The sequence below is a fragment of the Paramormyrops kingsleyae genome, chromosome 10, assembly GCF_048594095.1.
Source record: "Paramormyrops kingsleyae isolate MSU_618 chromosome 10, PKINGS_0.4, whole genome shotgun sequence".
Taxonomy (NCBI): domain Eukaryota; kingdom Metazoa; phylum Chordata; class Actinopteri; order Osteoglossiformes; family Mormyridae; genus Paramormyrops; species Paramormyrops kingsleyae.
Genome location: NC_132806.1, coordinates 19,639,878 through 19,665,752, shown reverse-complemented (window position 1 = coordinate 19,665,752; position 25,875 = coordinate 19,639,878). Strand labels below are relative to the sequence as shown.

General features: G+C 42.1%; 2 protein-coding genes across 2 annotated transcripts; both read right to left on the bottom strand.

Moving 5' to 3' along the window:
- Nucleotides 1-5,753: 5,753 nt before the first annotated feature.
- Nucleotides 5,754-7,175, bottom strand: LOC111843730 (uncharacterized). The gene has a single exon (XM_023811541.1). It carries the CDS (start codon nt 6,994-6,996, stop codon nt 6,019-6,021), a length of 978 nt encoding a protein of 325 aa, XP_023667309.1. The 5' UTR covers nt 6,997-7,175; the 3' UTR covers nt 5,754-6,018.
- Nucleotides 7,176-18,208: 11,033 nt separating this feature from the next.
- Nucleotides 18,209-24,705, bottom strand: kctd12b (potassium channel tetramerisation domain containing 12b). Its single transcript, XM_023811542.2, has one exon. The coding sequence runs from the start codon at nt 23,773-23,775 to the stop codon at nt 22,924-22,926; it is 852 nt and encodes a 283-aa protein (XP_023667310.1). The 5' UTR covers nt 23,776-24,705; the 3' UTR covers nt 18,209-22,923.
- Nucleotides 24,706-25,875: the final 1,170 nt, after the last annotated feature.

Sequence of the window (25,875 nt, the reverse complement as noted above, 5' to 3'; positions counted from 1 at the left end):
GCTTTTGTTGTTGCAATGTGCATTTGGTACCTTGATGGATTGTGTGAGGAAGGTCTTGTGGTTAGTGAATGACAGATATGGGTGGGGTCCCCGGGGGACTAAGGGGGGGGTGTGTTGGGGTAACGTCCTCTTGGTCTGGGAGCTCGGAGAGTGAGGACCAGCGGCTTTGTTCTCCGACCATTAGCAAGGGCCCGTTCTCTTTAATGAGGCGCTTGAGCTACTGCAAGCTCCAGTTTCAATAAAGTGCCTTGTGGGACATCACCCAAGTCTGCCTTGTCATTCCGGCAGGGACACTACAGTAAATTACCCAACGATTAGTAACAGTCTATTAACGGTTAAGGAGCGGACCTTAAGCTAAAGTGGGTACCACTTTACAATTAGACTACCCTTATAAAGGGGTCATGAATTGTTTATAATCAGGTTATTAATTTGGTTGTAACACTTCGTAAATCGTTCATAGTCAATTATAAACAAGCTATGACAGTTTTTTTTTTTTTTTCAATGAATTACTATGATTTATAAGCGGCAAAAGGTGCCTCATGGTAAAGTGGAAGGCTAAAGGATTGGCAATAACTTCAAAAAATGTAATTAATTAAAAAAATTGGCATGACTGAAGTTAAACGATTGGCTTGCGCTGGATGTACTCTTGAAAATGTCCCACCTTCACTCCCCCACTCTGTCTGGGCTATCCCACTATGCCCCTGCTTATCCTTGGGAAAAAAAACGTTAGCAGAGACGGGGCCGTCCACAGCCCCGCGACACGCTATGCTGCTGTGCCTCACTGACATTGAGGTTCCCAAATTGCAGATACAGAATTATTAAAATTGCCGAGGTAATTTCAGGATTTGGTAACAATTTCCATACACATTTCACTCCAACAGAGAAACATTTGAGAGCACCATGTCCCATCTGTTCCATGGGCCACACCAAGGTCACTTAAACAGGAGATTGTGGTATCATGCCCATAACAGGAGCCTCCTATTGAATTATAAATGAGATGCATTCTGTCACAGACTCAAAGACATTTCTGTGTAATAGAACTGTGGGGTCACGGTAGACTGTACCCCTAATTCTAGCCATCCTAACAGTATACTGTATAGAGCTAATTTAACAAATCTTTCATCCAACATTCTGTCTGAAAAAAGCATTGCTCCAACACCATACAGTAATTTAAAGAATTGTTTGTGACCTCTGTGGATGTCAAAATGTTGCCCGCAAATATATCACGATACGTTTTCTAAATTACAGGTGTAAATTAACTAAATGGCATAACGTTAAAAATAAGCGCTGTTGTTTGGCGGGGGGTCTCCATGCCACCTGACAGCTCTGCACTGATATTTTGGAAGCCGCGGGCATGTTTGCGTCGCCATCGCAGAGCACAAGCACACACGCACACGCACGTTTGTAGTTATATCTTTGTGGGGACTTTCCAATCATTTCCATGTACATAACCCTAATCCCAACTATGACAATCTTAACCTCAACCCAGCCCTAACCTTAACCATAACTAACCAAACAAAATACAAGATTTTTGGCATTTTTATGTTTTTGATTGCGATCACAGATCTTTGTGGGGACACAAAAAAACAGGTTTTTTATTACATCGTGGGGGGCATTTTGTCCCCCACAATCTAATATAAACATAATACACACACACACACACACACTGTGGGAACTATTTTAATGATCTAAAGCACACAGTCAGAAGTGAACGGCGCAAGTTCTTTTAGGGCGTGACTAACCCCAAAAGGGTTGTACTTAGTCTCATAATTAGTCATGGGTGTGTTTGGGTTGTAACATGCTATAAACCAATTGCAATGTGATCTGCCATTCAGTTTAAGTGCCATGTGTGCTTGCACTTTGGCCAATTGCTTTTATAATGGCAGATTTGCCAGGTATTAGAAATGAGTGCTTCTCTGCAGAGAAAACGGATCTGCTGGTGCAAAAAGTAAAAGTGAGGGAGCAGACCATCTATGACAGCAGCAGGATTCAAGGGCTACATTCCAATGGGACCCGTGGCAATAGAGTGCAGCGAGGGGCAAATTTTCATTTTTGAATGCGGGAGGAGGGGGATTGGAGAAGTGACTGAAATGTTTGCCAGAGAATTCAAATAAAAAATCCTCTATTTCAGCCTACTGCTCAAATAACAAACTATTACTTATGTTTGTGAGTGAATAGAAAGTTGTATCAAAATTCTAACTAAATAAAAGAAAAATATGCCTAATATGTTTTTTTCCCAGCAAACCTACAGTATCCTGGACCTTTAAGAAGATAGTTAGCAATTAGAAAATCCCTCATCACCTTGGTGTCACCCAGCTAATGATGACAGAACCAGCACAAAAATCTTTAATGCCCAAGTGTGTAAGTGCCTGCTTAAGGAAAGGTAGATATAAAACTATATAACTACTTAATTGTCAAGCTAAGTAAGGAGAAATCAGATATTTGGTGCTCCTTTTCATTTTAAGTGACTACAATGGGAACCACTTGCCTTTTGCCTGTTGTGTCAAATGCAACCAAGTGCAATTAAATACTGGGCACAAGTCGGGCATTTCATGGCTAAAACGCCTTGTGTGTTCAGTTTTGAAGGGCCAGACTACACTGACATTCACTGTAAGTGCAGGCAAATCAAAAGTGGCAGCTGCAGTGAAAACTGAAACAACACAAAAATATGTGTATTTTGTTTGTGCAGATCTGTTATTGCAAGCGTGTTTGTGGGTGGAAACGCAATGAGACATAAGATGCAGGCTGCAGCGGAATAAAATATTTAACAAAATATGTAATTATTTTACATTAAACACTTACAAGAAAGCAATACAATAAATGAACCATAAATGTCATGCAGCTCCTCTGGACAAAGATCTGAAGTCTAACCACTATGACATACAGCTCTGGAAAAAAATTGAGACCATTCCATATTTAAAAAAATAAAAATAAATCTGCATTTTTAAATCCTGGTTTAATCCTGGTTCTGCTGGCAGAAGACTATGTGGCAGGTTGCTTCCAGGCTCAAATACAGCAATACACAAGAACAAGGTAAAACAGAAGACACTTTCACCACTTTAATAAACAAATTTCTGAATGCTTCAATCAACTATATGTAGCCAACCCCTATGTCTATAAACTATGTCTATGTCTCCAGAAACTCCAGAAAAGTTTATAGTATTTTTTTTATTATTATTATTTTTTTTGCTATATCCCAGCTTGAAAACAGGTTTTTGACTAATGTATGTTTAAAGTTTATTAAAACAAAAAATTGAAGAATGACGTTCTAAACGGTCTCAGATTATTGATGCTCAGTTTGTGCTGAAGAAAAGCAAATGTTGCACTTTGGGATAAATGTTTTTTCGATAGGTGAAATATTTAAAAATGTCAGACTACCTCAAAAGTGGACTTCAGACTCCAGAGGGGTAAGAGGAAGACAGTAAAACGAACAGGAATTTCTTCTGTTCTCCAAAAATGTTACTGATGCCACTTTGGTTCCCAAACCTCTCCTCGGGGGCACCTCAGCCAATCCATTAATTCATAACATTTCACCACCAGCTAAACAAATGGATTAATTATAATTTGTTTAATGAGTCAGTGAGGTATTAGCCATACGAGATGGGGTAGTGGTCAAGCCAAAAATATATATGGGTGTATTGGATAGTTGCTGCAGATATTGGGGGGATTTTAATGGTTAAGCTGACACAGTTGGAGATACAATATCACAATTGTACACCAACGTGTTGGATCATTGAAACCTCATGTTCTTTGACTGCCTCGGACTTTTGCCCAGTGCTGTACACAGGTGAGAGCTAAGCTTGAGATAACTGCATAGGGTTATCCATTTATCTGGCTCCACTGCAGCACTCTTTTGGCTAAATGGGATTTCAACCAGCTACCTTATGGGTGCAGACTCCTTAAACCACAGACCAACACCCCGCCACTCATAACCAGCAGGAAAACGCTTTCAGTCTCGCTAGTTGGGTTCAGATAAGCTGCGTATAAGCTGAGATCAGATGCAGGTTTGTGTGAAAGGAAGGGCTGTTCTGTTAAGGATTCTATTCCAAACTCATTCATTCTTTTTTATCTTTTAATGTTCTGCTCCTGTTTTTGTTCAGATTCATAATGGCCGACAAATTGACCATTCAGCACAGGATTAGCGTGTGATTCACAGACAGAGGAGATTAAGCTCAGAGTCTGCTCTGCTAACCAGGGGTGTGCGGCGTACAGCTCGACCCTCATCCCCGCCCCCACCTCGGCCCCCCCACAGGTGCTCAGTCCTCTTCCAGATCCTTCCTGAGTTGCCCACGTTCAGAGAATGACGTAACAGGGGAGCTGTTTGAAATAATGGAGAATCAAAGCGCATCAGGCTCAGAACGCGGAGGAGAAATGTGGGCGTGTGACGGATTTACGAGAACATTATGATCACACAGCCCATTAGAACTCAATTAGTTTGGAGAGAAATTTCATCACAGGACCGAGAGAGTCCATCCCATTCGCATAAAACAATAAATAAATATTTAAACTATGAAAATTAAAACAGGAACAATTACTGGCATATTTGAGAAATTAACAAATTCAATAAACTGTTTTCAGTGAAAACTATACAAAAGTATAAAAACAGAAATGCTACCACCAAACAATACAGAGTAATTTGTAGTTTGTAACATAATCATAATTTTATAAAAATGCAAAATTATTTGTCTCTGCATTATTTGCACAGCTGTACTACAATGCATATATTTAGTAGTAGGATTGATCCTCAACACAGAACTGATGCGACATAGTAAATATTTAGCAGTAGAATTGATCCTCTTTACACAGAACTGACTGTAAACGTGACATAATTTAAGACTATCGTGAAATTTTACATCTAATCACTAGCATACCTTAGTCTCAATATGAAAAATGTAAATTTTTCAGTTTATCCCAATTATATATTTTTTTAATTCAAATTACGTCTGACACAGATCCTAGAAAGGTATTCACAAGGTGTTTGAAGCAATATCATTCTCTGTTGTTGGGCTTTGAGTGGAACAAAGAAATCAGAAATGTATGAAGCACATCATAAAATACCCAGATTCTGTTTATGTGTGAAATTAACCGCTATATTGAGAGGCATGCATTCACAAACTGTGAAAGTGTCATTGAAGTTTCACTATCCAAATAATAAAAATATAATCAAATATTTGTTTCAAAATAAAGGTTTATTTATTTTACCAATAAATTGTACATACAAACATTGAAAATCTAATTGTTCCATCGACTATTTCCAACCAAAAATATCATTTACAGAACCACCCTCTATCATCATTTTTTCTATTTGTAATATTAAACACCCTATTAAGAATTTAGGCTTTTCAGAATTTAGGAATCTAAACAGGTATTTAACTGGTCAGGTATAGTCAGGTATAGGTACACAGGAAACGCTTCCTTGTAATGGAATGACACAACAGCCACATTAATCAGTGGGAATCTAATAAATGCCTATGACCCAGCAGACATTCGCTAGACAAATTTAAACTATTTTTCCATCTGTTCTACAATGTTTGCAAACAATCTTAAATGACATTTAATAGTTTAAAATGTGTTAAATACTGTGATGATATCACCACATCTTGGCCTAAAAGCCCTTCGAAGGAGTAGCTAACTTGTTACTTGAGCTAAAAGTCCTTGGTTGTCTATGTAGGTTGTCTCAAACGAACCTACTGTTTCGCTGGCAACCTGCCAGCCCTCAGAAATCTCCCACTCAGTTTTTTTAAAAGGAAGCCCACTTTTCAGATAACGGTTGCCCTCCAGGTGCCTAAGGAGTTGAGTCACAGAAATTAGCACATGCCAAGACAACATGCCAGGACATCTTCTAAGAAGAAAAACATACCTTTGACCTTCTACCGAAAAATGTTGTTTTCCTGAATGGTACGAAATACTTGGTACATGGTACAATCTGCATCTTCTTTGCCGTAGGGTTGAATGTTGTCAGTGTTATGCAGCTGAGCCTACTCAGTGTATCTTTCAAGCACGAGAGAGGGGGAAGGTCTAGGCATTGTACTTCTTCAGCAGGTCACTCTGCCAGTGTCTCTTACGATCAGGAAAGAGCTTCGGGATGCGGATCTTTTTGAAATCCTCAATGCACTTTTTCAGCTCCTCCTCCAGCAACTTCTTCTCGTCGAGGTGCACGCCTGCTGGGTCCTTGTTCTCTTTGCCTAGTGAGCTGGGTGAGGTTTTGAGGGCCAGCGTGTTGGGTCTAGAAGGACTGGCCTCAGGCATGGAAGGTGAGGATGGTGGTGCCATGGCTGGTGGAGGAGCAGGACTGGGATCTGATGGGGGTGCAGGGTCTGAGCTTGAGGGAGGTGGGGACAGTGAGATCATTTCTGTGGGAGAGACAGGGCTAGAAGCACATGGAGGTAACATGTTAAAGACAAGGTTCGAGGCTAAGGGAGGAGGTGACATTGGGATTGTGGTTGTTGGAGGGACAAGGCTGGGGGGCGATGGAAGGGACATATTGAGGTCACATGTAAGTAAATGGTTTGAGTCTAAGGGAGGTGGGGACAGGGGGATTAATGGTGGTGGAGGAGAAAGGCCAGGAGCTGATAAAAGGGACGTATCGAGGGAAATTAGAAGGAAAGGGTTTGGGGAAGGTGGATCAGCAGGATTTTGGTCTAAAGGAAGTTGGACCATATCTGATAGAAGGTCCATGCTTGGCACAGGTGAAGAGGTGCAGTCAAGGTCACATGACACGGTCATGTTGAGGTCAAGTGGAAAGGGTATATTTAGATGAACTGGTGGGAGAATACTGGGGGAAGGGGGCGAGCCAGGGTAGATTGCTGGTGAACAAGGATTGTTCGAGATGGGGGGAGAAGCGGCACTTGCTGAAGCTACACTGGGGCAAAGAGAACATGTGAGCAGCAGTTCAGGGCTTTCAGAGAGCAGCGGTAAAGGAGGTGGGGGTGATGGAGGTTCACATTGCAGCTCCAACATCATGCTCCCCGCTGATTGGTTGATGGCAGTGCTCATGCATGATTGGTTGTCTGCCACGTGAGCCGTGTAAAGCTGAGGTACTGCGCGCACAGACCTGCCTCCTGGGTAGGAGAGAGAGTGGAGAGAGAGCAAGGCCGGGATATCAGGATTAGGTCAGCGTGCGAAGCGTTTGCCAACTCAACACAGGCAGCATTTCCCATAAAGAACACTGCATGGTAATGGAGAGAAAATCAAAGTGAAAAACAGTTATTTTAGTGCACAGCATGAGCTGATATATTTTAAACTTCCTACCTGAAAGTAAACTTACAGTACATCATTAGTTCTTCGGTATTAAAGCATCCCTTCCCTGCCATGTTACTGTGGTCAGAATCAATACTGTCCACTCCATTGAGAGGATCTTTTTTCATCTAAAATACTCAGAGATGGCTGCATTGTTTATCTGTCAATTGCAGAGCCCTAGACTGTAATCCTGTGAATACTTGGGTGTTAGCGTGAGAGTGTGCACGCTAACCTTCACTTCCTGCACAGCGTGATCGTCCATATGTGACGACTGGTGCCGGCCCTTACGAAAATTAACCATGGTTTTACTATGATTAAATAACCATGGTTTACAATGGTTTGCCGTTTTTCATGGTTTTTTGGGTAACTATGGAAACCATGACTATGGTTTTATCATGGTTTCGCTACAGTTAAACCCTAGTATAATCTTGGTCATAAACCATGGTTTTTGTTTTACCATGGTCTTTCCAAACCATGGTAGTACTATGGGTAGTACTATGAGGTACCATAGTAAATCTATGGTTACTGCATAAAAACCATAGGAAACCATAGTGAATTTTCATAAGGGGGAACACGGTGCTTGTGTGGAATTCAGTACAGAGATGTAAGTTCGCCTTCATAGAGAATGCTTGAGGAACTCACTCGTTTATTTGCCACACGCATCAAAGTGTGCTGCAGTGGGCCATGGGCTGGGGCTGGGGCTGTGCTGAGAGCTACACTGCGCAGAGGGGCCGGGGGGGGCCATGCACGCAGGGAAGGTGGGAGGGGTACGCTACTTGGGAAGATGCAGGCAGAGAGATGGAAGAAATAAGTGAAGACCGACTGAAACTGGAAAAACAACTGAAGAACAGGGGTATGGGGTCCAATCCTGCAGGAAGTTTTTGCAGTTTTGGCTCAAACTGTGCAAATGTTGCTAACACAGGTTAGATTCCCTGTGGCTCTTCACTCAGTAAGTCGACCTTCACGTAATGGCCAGTAGGGGGCTCACTCCATTGTGGGCTCAGAGGCAGCTTCACACAAAACCTCATCTGGTTCCTTCAGAGGCATTATGCCCAGCACAGGCTCTATGTTAACCCCCCCCCACCACCGCCACCAGACACACACACACAGCCCACACACAACCTACTGTTGAACATAACAGATATATCTATGTTTTTGTATGAGTGCTTGTGCCTCTGCATACGTTCATATATAATATTTCATTATAAGCACAGATATATTTATAATACACATTTCTTATTATATTCCCTTTTGTCCAATTCAATTATATTAGGGTAAGCGCTCCAGATGGTAAGAATCCAAGTGCGGTATTGATTTCCAAAAGCAAAAACACATATCCTAAAGTCCTCCAGTCATTAGTCACGCAAGGGTCGATCAGATGCAAATAGAGTGCCAGAATTATGGTCAAAATATCCAGAAAAGGAGACACACATAAGAATCATTAGCCGTACCTATTGCTCAGACCCCAGCAAACGCAGGGAGCTTTAAATGTCCAAACAGTTCATGAAATACAGACGAAAACACCTGTGGGATTCGTGTACTGGAGAGGAGGGACGATGACAATCATGTGTGGGTGAGAAGAAACATGCGAAGGTGTGATCCTGACGAAGCCTGGGTGCACATGGTAGATACTGATCACGTGACTCGCACTACTACGTGTTTTGATAGCCTGTGTGGATTCGTTTCTGAGTGGGAGGTTCAATGGTGCTGATCCTTATAAGAAAATACTCCCCCATTTACCACGCTTTCTTTAAGACTTCCCATGTTCTGTCCAATGCTGGTTGGGCTTTTTTTTCTTCTCCTTATCGACCCATCTGTTCCTTGCTACAGCTCTGTCTTCCCGTCATTACCAATAACGGCACTTTTAGTCCCACCATCTATGTGTCAGTCCTGATCAGAATCTATAACGTTTAAAAATGGTTTGCTTTTCACTTCCGCTCAGCGTGACAGAAATTATCGCACATCAGTCGTGCGTTCAGAGAGGAACTGAATCAACTGTGTCCAGTAAGCCCGTAAATTGCAAACGTAAATATGTTCTGATCCGCTCTCCCCCACCTGATAAGTACTTGCAGGTGTCTTGGAGAATTGTGCATATGAATATTCACGCGTCAACCAGCATCTTGGTAAGAGAAAAAAATCCAGCGCGAAGAAACGTATCAGTTTATTTTCAGGTTCGGCTGATCTTTGCTTTCCCGTCATTTCAGTCAATAGCAATACCGTCACAATTGCGTCAGTTTTGCTGAGATCGTGACACATGTAACACAGGATGATCTTGCGAGTTAGTTACGCATTTGAGATATTGTGGCTATTAAATGAACGTTATATTTATATTATATTACTTGTAGCTCTCATAACATTATATTATATTTTTTTTAAATCAGTTCTACACGAGCCTGTAATCTAACAACATAACTGTGTTAATCGTTAGTGCATTTTACACACAAAATGTCACATTACAAGAAACTATAATATACGGTCAATCAAGGCTATCAAATGTGATATTTTTCTGATACTTTATGCATTCCTGTGGGGAAATTGTTTTTCTCATATCATATCTTGCTCTCTTTGAGGCTCACAGACATACAGAATATATGGAGGTGGGAGCAGGTTTTACATTAAGAGCGCAACGTCAGCCAGTGTCCAGCGCCCCTGAACCAATTGGGGCGCGCTCGGGGGCGCGAGAGCGACGCCCCTTTGACAGCCCTGGGCCCCTCAGGCAGCCTTCTGAACAGGTATTTGTTTTTAAAAAGGAGCAAAAGGTAATTTATTGTTAAATTAGACATTGTGGAAATAAAATGTATTATTTATATTGCATGCTGACTAGTTTAGAGTTTTTTCTTTGTGGTGACATTGGTAGTTAAATGAACTCATCAGATATTCCTGACATTTATTTGTTTTCGTAAACTATATATGTCTATGCCACTCTAATTTGTCTGCCACACTGCTGTGGTTTGTCATCTTAATTTGTGCATTTTTCATCCTATCAAAACAATTCGTGTTTGCAGATGCTTTGACTTTCATGTTCCTTCTCTAGACATGAGGTCACTTCAGTTTAAGCCTTGGTCTTCTCGAGTGTGTGAATGCACCCTTTTACATGATTTGGTCTTCGGTATCCGACACATCAAGGACTCTCACATTTCCCAGAAGTCCAAATGAGCATCTGTAAGCTTTTATAACATCTTTCTGATGGTCTTTGTTACATATTTACTGTGGTGGAGTGAAGGTGGCTGATTGAGTACATTACTAATTGGCCATTTAATGGGCGTTCCACCATGTTAGAGGGTGTAAGTCAGGGGTGGGCAAGTGGCCAGATCCGCAGATGGCCAGTGTGTATGCGGGCTTTCGCTGCAACTCCCTAATTAGATTACTATAATTAGAGGACTGATTGGCTGAAGAGTCCTCACACCTGGGTTTGAACAGCTGACCTACAGGTTATCCCAAAGACCTGCATACAGACCTGCCCTTTGCGGGTAAGATTGCCCCCCCCCCCCCGGTGTAAGCTCCAGAGGCTCCACCCCTATCCAGGTCCTGCCGGTAATACTTCTGCAGGTATACTATACAGCAGGGTTCTTCAACTCTGGACCTCGATTCCAAAGCCAGACCGTGTTTTCAGTTCTCCCAGGTAGTTGTTTAATAATTACTGATTCTGATTGGTCAGAGGCTTCACACCTGACTGACAGGTAAAGGAAGGCTGGAAAACCAGCAGTGCTCAGACCTCGAGGACCGTGATTTGAATAACCCTGCTATACAGGTATGTTGCTTTGTTTGTGCTAGAAGTTTGGTTAATATGGTTGGCTAAAAGATGTTTTTAAATTACTTTTAGTGGGCATCTGAATGGGTTTAATGGCAATAGTGCTGGTGACTGTCTTGCAGCTTTTCATAGTTCAGGTATGTTTCTTTTAAATGTGGCGTTTCGCTGACTGGTGTGTTGTATATTGCCTAATTAGCTTTTAGTGGCGAATGCTGCCATTTGAGTGAGACCTCGAACTATGGGATTATCATAGCTGCCAGCAGGCCGGAGGTGACTTAGCTTCTCTTTAAGTTTTCAGTCGCCTCTTAGTATATTTAGTATTGATGTTGGTGTTGTGTATTTTCCAGGATAATTGTGGTCCCCGTAAAGTGCTTTTGGAGTGGCCAGGCCTTAGCGCAGCTGTTTTTGCCTCTGTTGGTGTGGATTTATCTTCTGCTCCGGACACCTCTTCACTCGGAGATTCAGTCATTCATCTTGGAGAATTGCCGTGCTCTCCTACTGTATTAATTTTGTTGTTGGATCGGACTGTAGAGGCGTTCGAGACTGTAATTTAATTTGGTGTCTCGTTAAATTGCTTGTGAAAGCGATCTGTCTTGTAACGGTGCCGTGGTTATGTGTATTGTAACTTTCTTGGACTGACCTGCGGCTTTCTCTCTTATCAGGTACTGGGGGACGAATCGTGGGGAATCTGGCGTCCTGGTGGTGGGATTCCGCCCCGTGTATGGGTGGGATTGCCGTGTCTGTGTATTTGCACACTGGTGGTCGTGTTTTATTTTATTTTCGTAAGTAAATAAAGTTCCTCTCATAAGTACATGGTAACCTGGGTAATGTGTGTTGGGGCAGAACCTGGGGTCTGGTTTTAAGAAGGTGACTTGTAAGGGAGTGTGATTTACCACACTGCCATAGTCTTGTTCATTTGTGTACTGCTTTTAAAAATAAATATATATTTGTAGTGGAGGAACGTCTTTGCTCCTGCTTGTTAGGTGGGTCGAACCTCTGTGCCTCTAGCTGTAGGCTAGGAGGAGACTTACTGTATGAATATCCCTGGGTGAAAGCCGCAAGGTAGGGTAGTCGGCTATTTCAGTGGTTTATTCCACCTTTACGCTACATTTGTATGGATTTTACATGAAGTACTATTTTATCATCTGACATTGTTTAGTCAACATGTATAATCTGCTGTACTGTATGGTCAAATTTGATTGGCAGTCAGCCAGTTGGTGTTTTGGTTGTTTCCTTTAACTCTTTGAAGTCATGTGCTCATTACCTCTCTCCTTAGAACTTCCCTTTCTCTCTCTCCTAAAGATTGTACTTGTTAAATGAAACACGTTTGCCAACTAACGTTTTCAGATTGCAGTTTTGCAGTCAGATTTTATGTACCTGCTAACCTGGTGCTCTTAAGTCCTGTGTTCGCCTGAATAATGTTTGAACCGTCCTTTTGGTGTGACCGCATTCAATGCATTTACAGATGTACTGTATTCCTGTACTCCTCTCCCTCAACTGGCTATCCATGGAGTTCAGAGTAACATATAGCCTAATACTACTTCACACCTTTAATGCTTTAAACTGACTTACTCCAGTGTATCTTAGGGATGTACGCTACACTCAATATACTCCACCCTGAATAGTTCATTCACAAGATGCTGGTTATCTTGTCTCGTACAGAACTTCCTAAAAGATGGCAGAACATTCTTGTGCAGAAACTCTTTTATAGAATAATCTTCCCACTCATATGTAGGATTTTACCACAGCCTCTGTTTTTTTCTACAATAAAAACCTCTTGTTTTCCTGTTTAGTGGAAGGAGCTGTTTAGAGGATTGATCCAAAATATAGACTTGAGCTACGCAGTCATTGCATATTATTAGGCCTATTAGTCCATGCCTTGTTTTAGTATTGACTTTCTGAGGTTTCTCATGGTTCCTCAAGGTTGTGTACCTCCGTATAACCTCAATAGCAACCCAATACTTTTTCTAACTCCCTTTTGCTACTTTCCAGTCTGCCTTCCACCCAGCTCTGACCTAACCAATCAGATGCACTCAGACAGTCACCTTGCAGTAGTGTCTGCAGAAATGATGATTGTGTATTTATGATCAAGAGCTCCAAACACAGTGATCTACGTTGTTCCCTGCCTCAACCAGCTCGGTCACTTGCCCATGGTCATTTTGTCCATCCTCCGTCACGTGGAGTTGTTGTTTTTGCATTTCATAGACTCTACATATAATCATAAATTGTACATGTATAATGTCTGTTATTTTTATTCTCTTTGAAAACTAACTGCAAATCACCGCAAAGCACATTCTGATAAACAAAGCCTTTTGATTGATTTGTTAATTGATTGACTGATCAACCAACTTGTAATCTGACATGAAGATCCACTGTGTGTAAGTATTCTACCAAAACATTCAGGAATTACCTGATGGTATTATTAAATCCACACAGGTCACAACTTTAAGGACAAAGTTCTCATGAGATTATTGATAATTAAAGGAAGGATTAGACCCGAGATGGCCGGGTATCTTTAATGCTCACATTCCGCATTGCTGCCCCCCCCCCTTAGCTCAGTAGGCCATGTGCGCATTCACCTACTCTGCTCCATTTCAGCTGCGTCCTTCAGATGCAAAGAAGGCTTTTTATCAGGGGGCTAATGGAGTAATTACACCCCAAAGGGGATTGGGAGCAGAGTACCACGGCCTTCCTGATAATCAGCACCGTATGCCACCTGTGCAGGGATCTGCCGGCTGCTCTATATGGCACATGACCCAGGCAAAGCTACCTTCTACCGCCAGAGCTATGGGGAACTGCCATAAGGTCCAGGGCTTTAATGGGCTTTGAGTGGTGGTTATGACTGGGGGGGGGGGATCTAATAGTGAAGATGGCCGTCTGCACCTCAGCCTTGCACCTTGATTGGGGTGATCTTTCTGCTGGAGGGGACTTCCAGCTCTGCATTATGTGACCGCGGAGTAACCCTCATGATTGTCTGTCATAGCCACTGGGCGCGGGTCTGTGCTGACGCATCGGCCTGCTGGACATACGCTGATGGTCTGGCCCCTTGCACTGTCTATAAATAGCAGGGTTAATGGGCCTCTGGCACTGGCTTAGCGATCGGATCAGCGGCGCAGCTGCCGCCACCAGCGACCTGGGTCCGGTCCCCGGCCTTCCACCTTGCTCCTTAGTGCTGAGAAACAGGGCAGCTTGCCGTCGCCGCCCGCGGCTGTCACTGCCGTTTGTATACCCTAAGGACCTCTGGCAGAGCCTTTCCCTGGGCAGATGACGCCTTTCTCCATAGCTCTGGCGCTGCCCGCGCGGGCACTGCAGGCACCGCAATGGGAGGCGGAGCCATCCTATTCACACGTGCACACCCAGCAGGCCCACTGCGGAGGACGCCAGGTGCTGGCAACTAACGTTATGTATAAAAATCCGATAACCAGCGTTTCTTTTTCAGTTACTCTGATGAGCACTGGGACCATTACAGGGGCACCAGTAAGTCATAATTTGCAGGTGTGGACCAACATCGGCAGCCACCATCTGCTTACCATGCACTCCACACACACCAGCTGCCTCTGGAACACAACAGGCCAAATTCGCACTTTACAGGGAACTCAAATGCCAGATCGACTCCCATGATCCTTTGCATGGCCGTGGGGGGGCTTATTCACGTCCACTTTACATTCTGCTGCCTGTGACTGGGTCCTTTTACTTTTTAGTTATCAGGACCTCGTGGATATGCTAATCTGTGCAACACATAAGATTAATTAACTAAGTGTACCCGATCATTTTACCGGATGTTCTCACAGGGCAGTTGTGCTTTGTTTTTTAATGGCTTTCAGTACGTAGCCCATAATGACGGAAAATTGTTTTTAATTTATTTAAATTTTATATTATAAATTTAAATTAGAAATAAAAGGCTAATGTTTTTAAACCACACTTTTACCATATGCAATGATTACTTAACAGACATATAAATGTTGCGAACCCCTGAGTAAATGTATGTCATTAGTCTTTACGACGGTAACATCTGTAACATCTCTAATTACCTAAATAAAGGCTAATTTAGAAAAAGCTGTTTAGTTAGAAAGCAGTAGGGTGAGAAGGTCCCTGGAATGAGGATTAGGGAATTTCAATCTGGAGTGGTTTCCCCATTTTATAACACTATGAATTAATGGGAAAGTAGAACTATCTCCTTAATGTAGGTATAATGTTATGAGAGAGACTGAGAAAGCTGAAAACATTCATTGATGTCTGCAATCTGTACCAAACAAATACCTGAAAATGTAGCATGCATATAATTTCCAAATCCCCTGGCCTCTAATGTACTAATGTGAGAGCACCCTGTTGTTATGATTGGCATAAAGGTGCATTTTCAGTTCATTTGAGCCAGAGACATGATCTGAGTTTAATGCTGTGGATTTGGGTCAAGTCACCTGCCATTTGACCTCAATTTCAAAACAGAGAAGGCGCTTGTTCATGCGGACAGCATCGTCCCACTGCTTTCGAAAAACCTCAAAGCTCAATTGTGGGTAATCCCTGGGTCATCTTTTGTTGATTCGTCTGAAATACCAGCATCCCTCTTCTCCAAAACACAGACACAATTATTATGGAGGCAGTGAATCTAATGGCAGTGACTCTAATTGGCAAGGATGAGACATTTATCTGTCTCTCTGCTTTTATTCCACTTAGAGCAGAGTATGTGTTCTGCGTAACTGAGGCCTGTGTTTTACTTTTGCTGCATGTACCTGCGTGCTTTACTATCATTGTGAAGACACATTTCCAGGAAACGCACACCTCCCCTGGAAAGCCAACATTATGGGGCCATAGGCAAAAATGAACACCTTTTATTAAAGTAGCCTGTTGTTGAAAGACATTTTATGAGCCAAAGTTTTTATTCGGCAATCAGTTTTGCTGAAGTGGGGTGGGATTCATTCATTTATTTAAAGTGAACAGGAAGCCGACTCTCAGAGCTGCATAGGTATAAATAATAAAGGTGTGATTAAAACACACCTACTCCATCAAGTAAAAAAATGCTGGCACTCTGTCTACTTGCTATCACCACAGTCACTCAAGTATTATTCTGTCCCTTAGCAGCACTTAATATAATTTTCTTGTACATGTATCAGTAGGTGCCTATAAGATTAGAATATCAATGATGTATCAGTATTTATACAATGTCCATCTTACAGTCTTGGTGGTTGGTAATAGCCTTGAGAACAGACACTGAGCCGCAAAGCCCAAACATTTTATTCAATTGACATTGTCTGTATCTAAGGACAGAAGCCAGCCTAGCAAACACTTTTACTCAAAAGGAAGTTACCCCTTTATTCTGGTAAAATATCCATGTCTGTAATCTTCAGTACCAATGGAAAATTCAGACATGCCTGCTTTTAATTCATGTCTCTATTTTAGCTGTTATTCACCTTATAGTAAAAGCCCTAGAAGCAATGAAGTAATAAAAATCAAATATTGCAATGACCAAGAGATGTGTTGAACATATCAAATTTTAGACTCTTCAAAAAAAGCCCCCTTTGGATTTGATAACAGCATTGCAGACTCTTGACATTCTTTCGACCAGTTTCCTGATGTAGCCACCTGGAATTCTTCTCCAACAACCCTGAAGGAATTTCCATAAGTTCTGTGCACAAGTTGGCTACCTTGCTCTTACTCTTCGATCCAACTCATCCCAAAGCAGCTCTATAGGGTTTAGGTAGGGAGACTGGGAGCCAGGTCATCTGTCACAGCACTCCATCTCTTGCCTTGTTCACAAACTAACACTTAGTATATAACCTTGAGTTGTGCTTAGGGTCACTATCTTGTTGAAAAGCAGATGCTATTCAATATGTGTGTCCAGATGTTTGCCTGGTACTGTAGGTATATGCCCAAGGGCAGCCATAAGGAAACAAGCTCATAACATTACCCTCTAAGCTATCCTGTCAATACTGTAGAACCTAAGAATTGCTTGTTCTTGGTCTTTCTTCCCCTCTGACAGAACCTGAATGGTACTTGACTTGACCTTTTGAGAGGAGTGAGATAAAAGTAATAGTTCTCCTACTTCCAGCTCGTGAAAAGAATTCACCATGTTTGGCCAATTAAAATGTTCCCTGAGACTCAGCTTACTCATGTAGACATCAGCTGCATCAGACATGCCAAGGAAATTTATGATCCCTAGTGAACTTTTTGCCTTCAATTGTTTACTTCATGGATAAACTCCCATGGCAGTACAATATGTTGGCAGTGTTCCACAACACGCATCAAGGCCAACCATGATAATATGTAGAAGAACCAAACACGACTTAACTGGTAAATCTTCTGATAGCAAAGCTATGGGGGTGCAGTTTTTGAATTCTGTCAACAAATGTGACGACATCTATGTTCTGCATCATTTCCAATATTAAACTCAGCACTAACAGGCTCCTTCAACATCGACTTACAAATGTACATCCTACGGTCATGCTAATGGCATGCTCTGTTTCTTAGAGTTCATTTTTTTGTCTTGAAAATTTTGCCTAGTAGTTCAGTATATTCTGTTTTCATTAAGCCACATGCTGATTCAGCAAAGCTCAGTTCATTTGCAATTGATTTGGTGTCTCTGTCTGGTTAGAGGTCTTTTTCTTATCAGCAAAGGTATATATTCATTGTTTTATCCCAAACTTCGCACAGTAATTAATTTCCATTGTAAACCTCTGAAACTCAATCCTTTGACCATGGTGTCTTGCAAAGAACGCTATTAATTGTGTGTGTGTGAGTGTGTGTGAGTATTCAAGAAGATCAGCTGGCTAGAGGAACCACAGAATGTGATACTAAAATTGCAGGAGACGAGTGGATGTCATTCGTAAATAAATGTAAATGTCTCGTACGACAAAATCTCAAAGCAACCTTCATAGTCGGAAGTCAGTGCATCTATGCATCCTATAAGAAGTAGTACAAAACTGCACTGGAGATAAGCACAGATTGATTGAAAATGCAGCCCACAGACCAATGAGTCATGCTGAAAGCATGTGGAGGAGTCATAAAATAGACCCTTTGATGGACTTTGATTACTATGGTTAAGCAAGGAGGGGAATAAGTGAAGCAGAGCAACAAAATAGCAATGAGCAGCAGAGCTACCCTTCAAAGCTACAGTGTGTATGTGCACGGTGTACTTGCGAGTCTTTGCAAGAGTCATACAGGCCAAGTAGGAGAAAACACAGATCCGGTTCAGGAACATCATCAGCAGAGTTTCAGAAGATCAGCGTTAATCACAAAATAACTTTATTATCTGACTCTGGTCACAGCAGTCATACTGTTTCATAGATACAGTCGTAAAATGGGGATATGGCATGGTCATGCACACTATAGCTTGAGCCAAGAGCATCACAATACAGCATTGCACAGGAATCTCCAGTTTCTTTATACTTTTCAGAATGGGAGTGTTCTTGTTTCTAGCAGAGCTTGAACAGGCCATCATCTCCCCAAACCCCTTTCCATTCCATTAAGCTGATTCGTATAATATTAATGTACAAAGCAGAGCCCAGAAACCTCAGCTGTGGACACGTGTCAGATATTTAGACTAAAATGTTTCATAGCCACTTCCATCACATTCATTGCTGACTCTGTCTTTTAAGGTCCTGCTTGAGCCTGTGCAGAGGACGCATGGTATCGTGTCTCGGGGAGGCCCTTGACATGGCCAGTATCAACTGCCCCTGTACTACAGATAAGAAATTCCAATACTTTTAAATAGAGTGAGGCTGGGACAGAGGGTGTTGCCATATTCTTTCTTTCTTGGAACATTAAATAATGTGCTTTATAGAATGGATCACATCATCCATAACAGGAGTTCTAGACCTACGTAGAACAGCTGGCATGATGTGGTTGGCATGGTTCAATGAACCCAGTGGCAATCTCAGCTGTAGGTCACTCTTCAGGCTAATGCATAAAAAAAGGAAAAAAAATAACAGGTGCCACAAAGTCACATGGGCATTTTGCTGAGGATTTATTCTAAACACCTCTGCCTGCCTTTCATATCTCTGCAGCGTGCCACGCAAGAAACAGATTGATTGATATCTGGGTGTCAGAAAGGCGGAGGGAGACAGAGCTGTCATCCATCTCTGGGGGAGGGGGAGCAGGTGACCGTTTCTGTTTGTGATAATTCACTCCCACCGTCTTTCATTCCGGTGTCTCTATAATTTAGTTTCTTCCGCTTTCATTTTGACAGCGACCCTGAACCAGAGCTTCCCCTCACATCCGAACCGTGAGCTGCTCATTCTGGCCTGTTTTGCTTCCTTCCCCACTAAAACGCCACTTTCACAATTGTTTATTTATGAGGATATTTGTTGTCTAGTTTCTCTCCTATCCCATCTGCCCCCGAAAAAGGAATCCCCAGATGAAGCCCCAGGCCGCCCCCAAACTCGCTGCGTCATGTGGTTCTGTTCACGGTGCTGCCAAGGTTTGGCAAGCAGTCCTCAGCCAGCTACTGGAAAAAACAAGGACCTTACACATCCAGCAAAGGAGGCCCATCCAGAAAACCCAGTGTACAGGGTGCGTTCACTGCAATTAACTACTTTAGGCTTGAGCCCGTGTCATACTATATAACCCCCGTCAAGATCGTGAGCTCTTCACTTCAACGATGCTTTACAGTGTTTCCTCAAAGAGTTGGTCAAAACACATAAACAAACATCTCTCTCAGTGAAGTGGATTCTCTGCACACTACAACTACAAACCATGATATGCCACCGTTGTACTTCCTATGACAACCTGAACTTCAACACAAACATTTTGATTCATGACAGAGTGCATCCTGTCAAAGCATATTTAAATACATCATGTAAATGAAATGTGAATTTTCCTGCTGCTCAGTCTGTCAGCTTCAGCTTCTGTTAGCTTTCTAGTTCAGATCTTCAGAGGTTGCTACATTGCCATGGATTAAGCCATCAGTTCTCCACTGTGCTTAATAGATAAGACCTTCTATAAAAAATGAGGGATTTCAACACAAAACAATCTAAATTTTTAGCAGCGATCAGGACTTACAACTTGTCCCGGATTGTCAGCAGCTCTCAACTGGAATTCCAGAGGCTTCCATACCCATCTGATCAGACCTGTGCACATATTAACAACTTATGTTGCATCCCAAAAATACGTAATTCCACAGGACAGCAGAGACACAACAGTCATAATATTTTTCGACAAATCTTTGAATAACAACCTCAGTTTCAGTCCTAGAATTGGACATTTTAAACTCCAAACCAATTAACTAGATTAGTCTCAGCAATACAGAAGTGTCAAATGTGCATTAACAAATCCAATTAACTGTTACTCATTTTTTTCTACATCTGCTCTTCTAGGCCTCCTTAAGACCAATTGCCCCAGGAAAAAAGAAGCTTGTTCTCTGAACAGTGGGTGTAGACAGTCAGGATAAACCCAGTAAATAAATTAATTTGCTGCCCAACTCTTCACTCCCAAAACATCTCACCCCCAAACATCTCCAAGGCATCGATCACTAGCAAATGTCCAGCTCGGTGTGATAGACGGATAGGGTGGTGGACCAAATTGCAATGTCCCAGATTACAGAGTGCAATGTTCCAGTTTAAATCCACTCTGGCTAAGTAAAAGGCATGATTAAAACTATTCCATCTAGAGATGTAAAAGGAGCCTTACAATAATGTAATGGCTGAACGCTTGCTCACATAGCATTATTAAAATAATAATCATGCAAGCTTCATTGTTTAGCCTCTTTTAGACTTCTATTATATTGCTTTTTACTAAATAGAAAAATGATGATTTGACATGAATTAATTTTTATGCCCATACAATTTCAGAACAGTGGAAAAAAAGCAAAGTTCGTATTAATAGCAAAATTAATATGCTGCCTTCGGCAGTCGTTCTGTTTTCAGAATTGACGGGTAGGTGCCAGCCCAACAGGCCATTTAAGCATCACACGTGGCAGCAGATAAACCTAATCAGCTTGTGACAATACCACAAAGGGTGATTACTATCCATTATGCCCTGTACATAAAGCCGGAAGGGGTTAATGTGTTTAATGTTACGACACATAGGGCCACAACATCACTGCTACTGTACCTCCAGACAAAGCGTGTTTTAATTTTCTCCGTCCTTTATATTCAAATGTTCTCCAGGATATTAAGAAACTCCACAAATGGCATATTGATGTGTTCTCTAGTCATGCATCATTTTTTTTAATAGCCACAGGATCTTAATTTTAAACCTTAAGAATGTATAATGAAGTCACTTAGGTGCTTCAGGAATACGTAAACAGCTTGTACTAATAATATTTTGTTTTATTTTTGTCTATGTGCTTGTGGTGAATGCTGTTTAGCAAAGAGGACACCTCTTTGAAATGCTTTTTTTCCTGCATTTGAGACCACCTCTATAATTATAAATTAATTTGTGCCTGCCTCAATGAGATGTTTAATATTAATAATAAACATTCTGTAGTGTTTTTTTGAGGTAAGTAATACTGTGCTTCTAGTGAGTACCGATGTCCTGAGGGTACACCTGAAAAACATCTGTTAGATACACCCTGCATCCCCCTCTGTTTTCATAAGAAGATTTCATATAGTATTCTCACAGCCTTGCTGTAATATGATGTAATGTGATGGCCATGTCATTGGGCTGTAATGTGACAGTGAGAGGGGGCGGCCATCTGATAGAGAAGCCATTTTCTAACCACACATAAAAATACACTGAAGTAGGTTGGGAAGGTGTACATATTTAAGCCAATCTATTAGCTAATGCAATATCCCGAAATAAACATAGATATGCTACAACTAAACTAGATTTTACACTCCTCTTGAATCCTAGCTTGAAATTGATCCCTTTCTATCAGTGTATGGGCTGGTGTCTTTACAGTGTGCTTTACAATACCGTGCAAAACAACCGCAGCTCCCCAACCCCCATCCATCCTTACACGACAAATGGGGATTAACCTGTGAGATTAAGAGCCACATACAAAAAGTGCAGACATTTAAATCAAAGTACAAGTTATGAAATAAAAAGAACATGTATGCAATGAGTTACCATTTCCTGCTATTTTTATGTGTCGAATACAAACTATGGATGGTCTGATGCAAAGTAAACACTCTCAGTTAAGACCCCTAATATTACCCCTTACCTGCCCCAATTCCTATCCCAACCAGATTTTCAAAGCATGCCTTGTGACCCAGAATAGCTTGTTTTGGCAGTAACAGCTCAGTTGGGCCTAACAAAGATGTGCCCTGGGTTCAAAGCAGCCTGTGTAAGAACACAGTGTAAGTTTGCCTCTGTCCAGAGTCTCATACCTGCTGGAAGAGCCCTGTGACCTCATTCATTGGCCCCCAATCTAGGAGCTCAAATTGCTGTCTTGAGTTTGCTAGCGATATGTCTCAGTATTATCGATGTACTGGAGAAATGTTCACCATCAAACCTGCAAACCACTCTTAAACTACAGTCACAGACATACATCAAAGTGTAGTTCACAGAGAGCTTAAGATCAGGTGTTAAAGCTTCTCGTCTCTTTTGTGGTGCTGATATTCCACAAAGGTGAAGGACTTTCGCAGTGTTTGGTGGGAGGCTGTGCAGTTATTGAGGTCTTCACGAAGCCCAGGTCTCCAGAACTACCGTTACAAAAGGCATGATGCGGAACATCACAAAACGAGCATTTAAATCACCACACTGTAGTTTTCATTGACAGGAAGGGCATAAGAAAAGGAGGACTACAAGAGGAGGTGTTTTGTTTTTTTTTTCCAGCTGGGAGGAGGAAGGTGTGATTGACAGGCAATGGCAGGGACACTTTTGAAGATGGGACTACTGATTCAGAGGTGACAAACGTCTGACACTAGAGGGTGCTGTCTGGAGGAAGTGGCTGGGTAGAGATGGGAGGTGGAACAGGGAGCGTCTATATAACTACAACAAGGGAGCCATCACAGGGAGCAGCAGAATGCCGGGGGAGGCGCAGGGAGGGAGGTCTGAGCTCACTCACGGTAGAACACATATTCTGTGTAGCTTGTCCAGATCTTGTCATCCGTCTGTTCGTGGGCAAAAGCGCAGGTCCCGGTGGAGTTACAAGCCACCATATGGAAGCCGGCGTCGGCCAGCTTGTCAAAGGCCTGCTCCAGGAAGGTAAACTTGAGGTAGTAGCGGGATGTGTAGCGCTCAGGGGGGCGGTCAGGATCCCGACTCTCGTTCAGGGTGTCCCCAAAAACCTCTTTGGCCAGGGAAGTCTTCCCACACACCATGATCCGTGCCACCCGGCGAAATTTGGCATCAGTCTGGCTGTCCCGGCCCAACGTGTAGGAGCCCCGGTAGCCGATGGTGATGAATCCTGAACGCTTACCATCCCCGGCTCCCCCCAGCGCCGCACAGGCGGCCGCTGCCCCCAGCGTGGCCAAGTTGCGAGTGCTGTCGGTGTTGGGCGAGGACTCCTCTGGATCACTCTGGCAGCCTTCGTCACCCAGAGAGTTCTGCTTGCTGAGCCTGGGAGCCAGCAACTTGACTAGCTCAGGCAGGTTGAAGAACTCAGCCTCCCGCTGTAGCCTACCGCGCTCTGGGAAGTGGTCAGGGAGCACCAACTGCTGGTCACGCATGTAATCCAGGATGTAGCGGAACAGGAAGCCATCGCGGTCCACGAAGAAGCGGCCCTTGTTGTCGCGCGCTAGCCCCTTAGCACTTTTCTGGCTGAACATCTCCCAGAGGAGAGAGTCTGGTACACTAATGAGAGTGGTGTAGCGAGTGATGTATACTTGCCCACCCACATTCAGCTCCACAATCTCTGGAAATGGCTGCTCTTCTCCAAGAATGCCACTCGGGTTATCTGGCAAAGCCATGGCACTCCACAGGGGCTGAAACTCTTACCCCGCTTTGATTTAATATCCCTGATGGGCTGAACACTTAATCTCTTGTAATGCACCTCACAGTTATGTTTATTGTCTGCAAGAAATATATATTTTCGCACTGCGCACTGTATTCATTAATGCAGTTCTGATCTTGATTTGCCGTGTCGCGAGTCTGGACTGAAAAAATACTTAGGTGCAAAAAGACAATCAAAAAGTGTCAATGAAAGGTTATCACAAAAGTTCCGCTTAAGTTACGTGCTTGCCTTCTCTTCTTCATCATCCGAGGAAGACCTCTGGTTTTATTTCTGCCCTTTAAACGTAAAATTTCAGTGTAAAGCGTGAAGAAAAGTAAAGAGCTAATCTTGTAGTCAACGTAAGAAAAATATGCCTGAACGAGCAGTCCGACTCGCCGCTGGTTCAGCTTTTAAAATACTACAGCACCAGTCCGGTGGGAAACGCTGAGGCGCGCTGTATCCGCGCTGGTCGCAGGATCGCGAAGGGTACCCCGATCCCCACTATGCCAGTGATAACGGGAAAACAGGAAATTTGTGCTAATTATACACGATATGTGCTTCCCCGGTAAGTTAAAATATAAGTAACAAACCGCCCTGCACTTTTGGTCACGAGTGGTTTTCAAAAGGTCTGAAAACAAATGACATTTCGCGTTGTATTACAATAATAATCCCAAATAAGTGTTTTGGGAGAATGCATGCGTTGCCAAGCCAAAAAACCACGAGAAAATAATACAGGCAAAATTAACGTCGGTAGGACAATGCAATGTAGTAAAAAAAATGAAAACATCCGTTTACGAGAGAAACGTTTTCACGAAACTGGAACTGATACCCTACCTCATTACACGGATCTCTCCCTTCCCCTCTTCTCTGAGCAGAGTCCGCACCAGTACTATAATATTCTCTTCATTAACCCCACCTACACTCCGGTGACGTTGCCTTGGCTTACATCCAACTAGTTGGCCCATGTACTAGCAGTTACAAAACCTAAAGCAGCATCTCATGTAAATACCCCTGGCCGGTCTAGAATGTGCTGATTTTTTTTTTTTTACTGAACAGAGCATGGGAATCTTTTACCATTAGTAAAATATAACTGTCCTTATTGCGCGAAATTACTGATAACTTTGCTCATAAAAAAATAGTGAAATTTCCAAACTGTCCTTATTGCGCGAAATTACTGGTAACTTTGCTCATAAAAAAATAGTGAAATTTCCAAACTGTCTTGCACTGCAGATTGAATCCGTCTGTTTTTCTTTGTTTATTCATTTTTTTCGATCGTTCAGTCAGTTTTTAAAACAGAATATTTTAGGATTTTTTTAGTAGCGTAATCTTCACTGCAATGCCACTATTAATTGATTATGCTGGTGGTGGGGGAGTATAATTTCAAATAGGCCTACATACATTTTTATTTCAATGCTCCATATTTTGGATTTATCATTTGTAATCGTAAAATGAACCTATTAAATACTAATATACATTTTAAATACTCATATTAATTTTACTACAGCTTACATAGTGAAATGATGGCGTAATATTTAAATAGTCATTCTTTATAATACAGGGAATAGTTTTAAAGTTGTTCGGCTTCACTATGAATGGTTAATGCGTTCGTATTTTCAACAAGAGATTGATAAACACAAAAGTCTGTGACCAAAAACAAAAATATGGTTTTTGTATATGAACAAATACAAAAAGTCGTCGGTAATTTCTAAATTGTAAAAAAATACACACAAAAACCATGCCATTTTAGTGGGGCATTATTTCTCGTGAAATAGTGACATCTGGCGACCACAGAAAGCAGTTACACACTTAAGACTTTAAATCACAATTGACAAGTTCTTTCGCAGGGACAGGTTTATGTACTGGTACTGAAAGTTACTGTTTTGGACACAGTACCATGTATTCGGAGATATATTAATATATTATTGTTATATCCATAGATATGTAGCTTACGTACTAGCAATTCTGAAATAATGAATTCATTGTTTTTATGGATGCTCTAATGCAACTAAAAATAAAGAACATATGGCACGGGCAGTATGTTATACTTTAAGACACGTGTGCAAGAGCTTTCATTTTC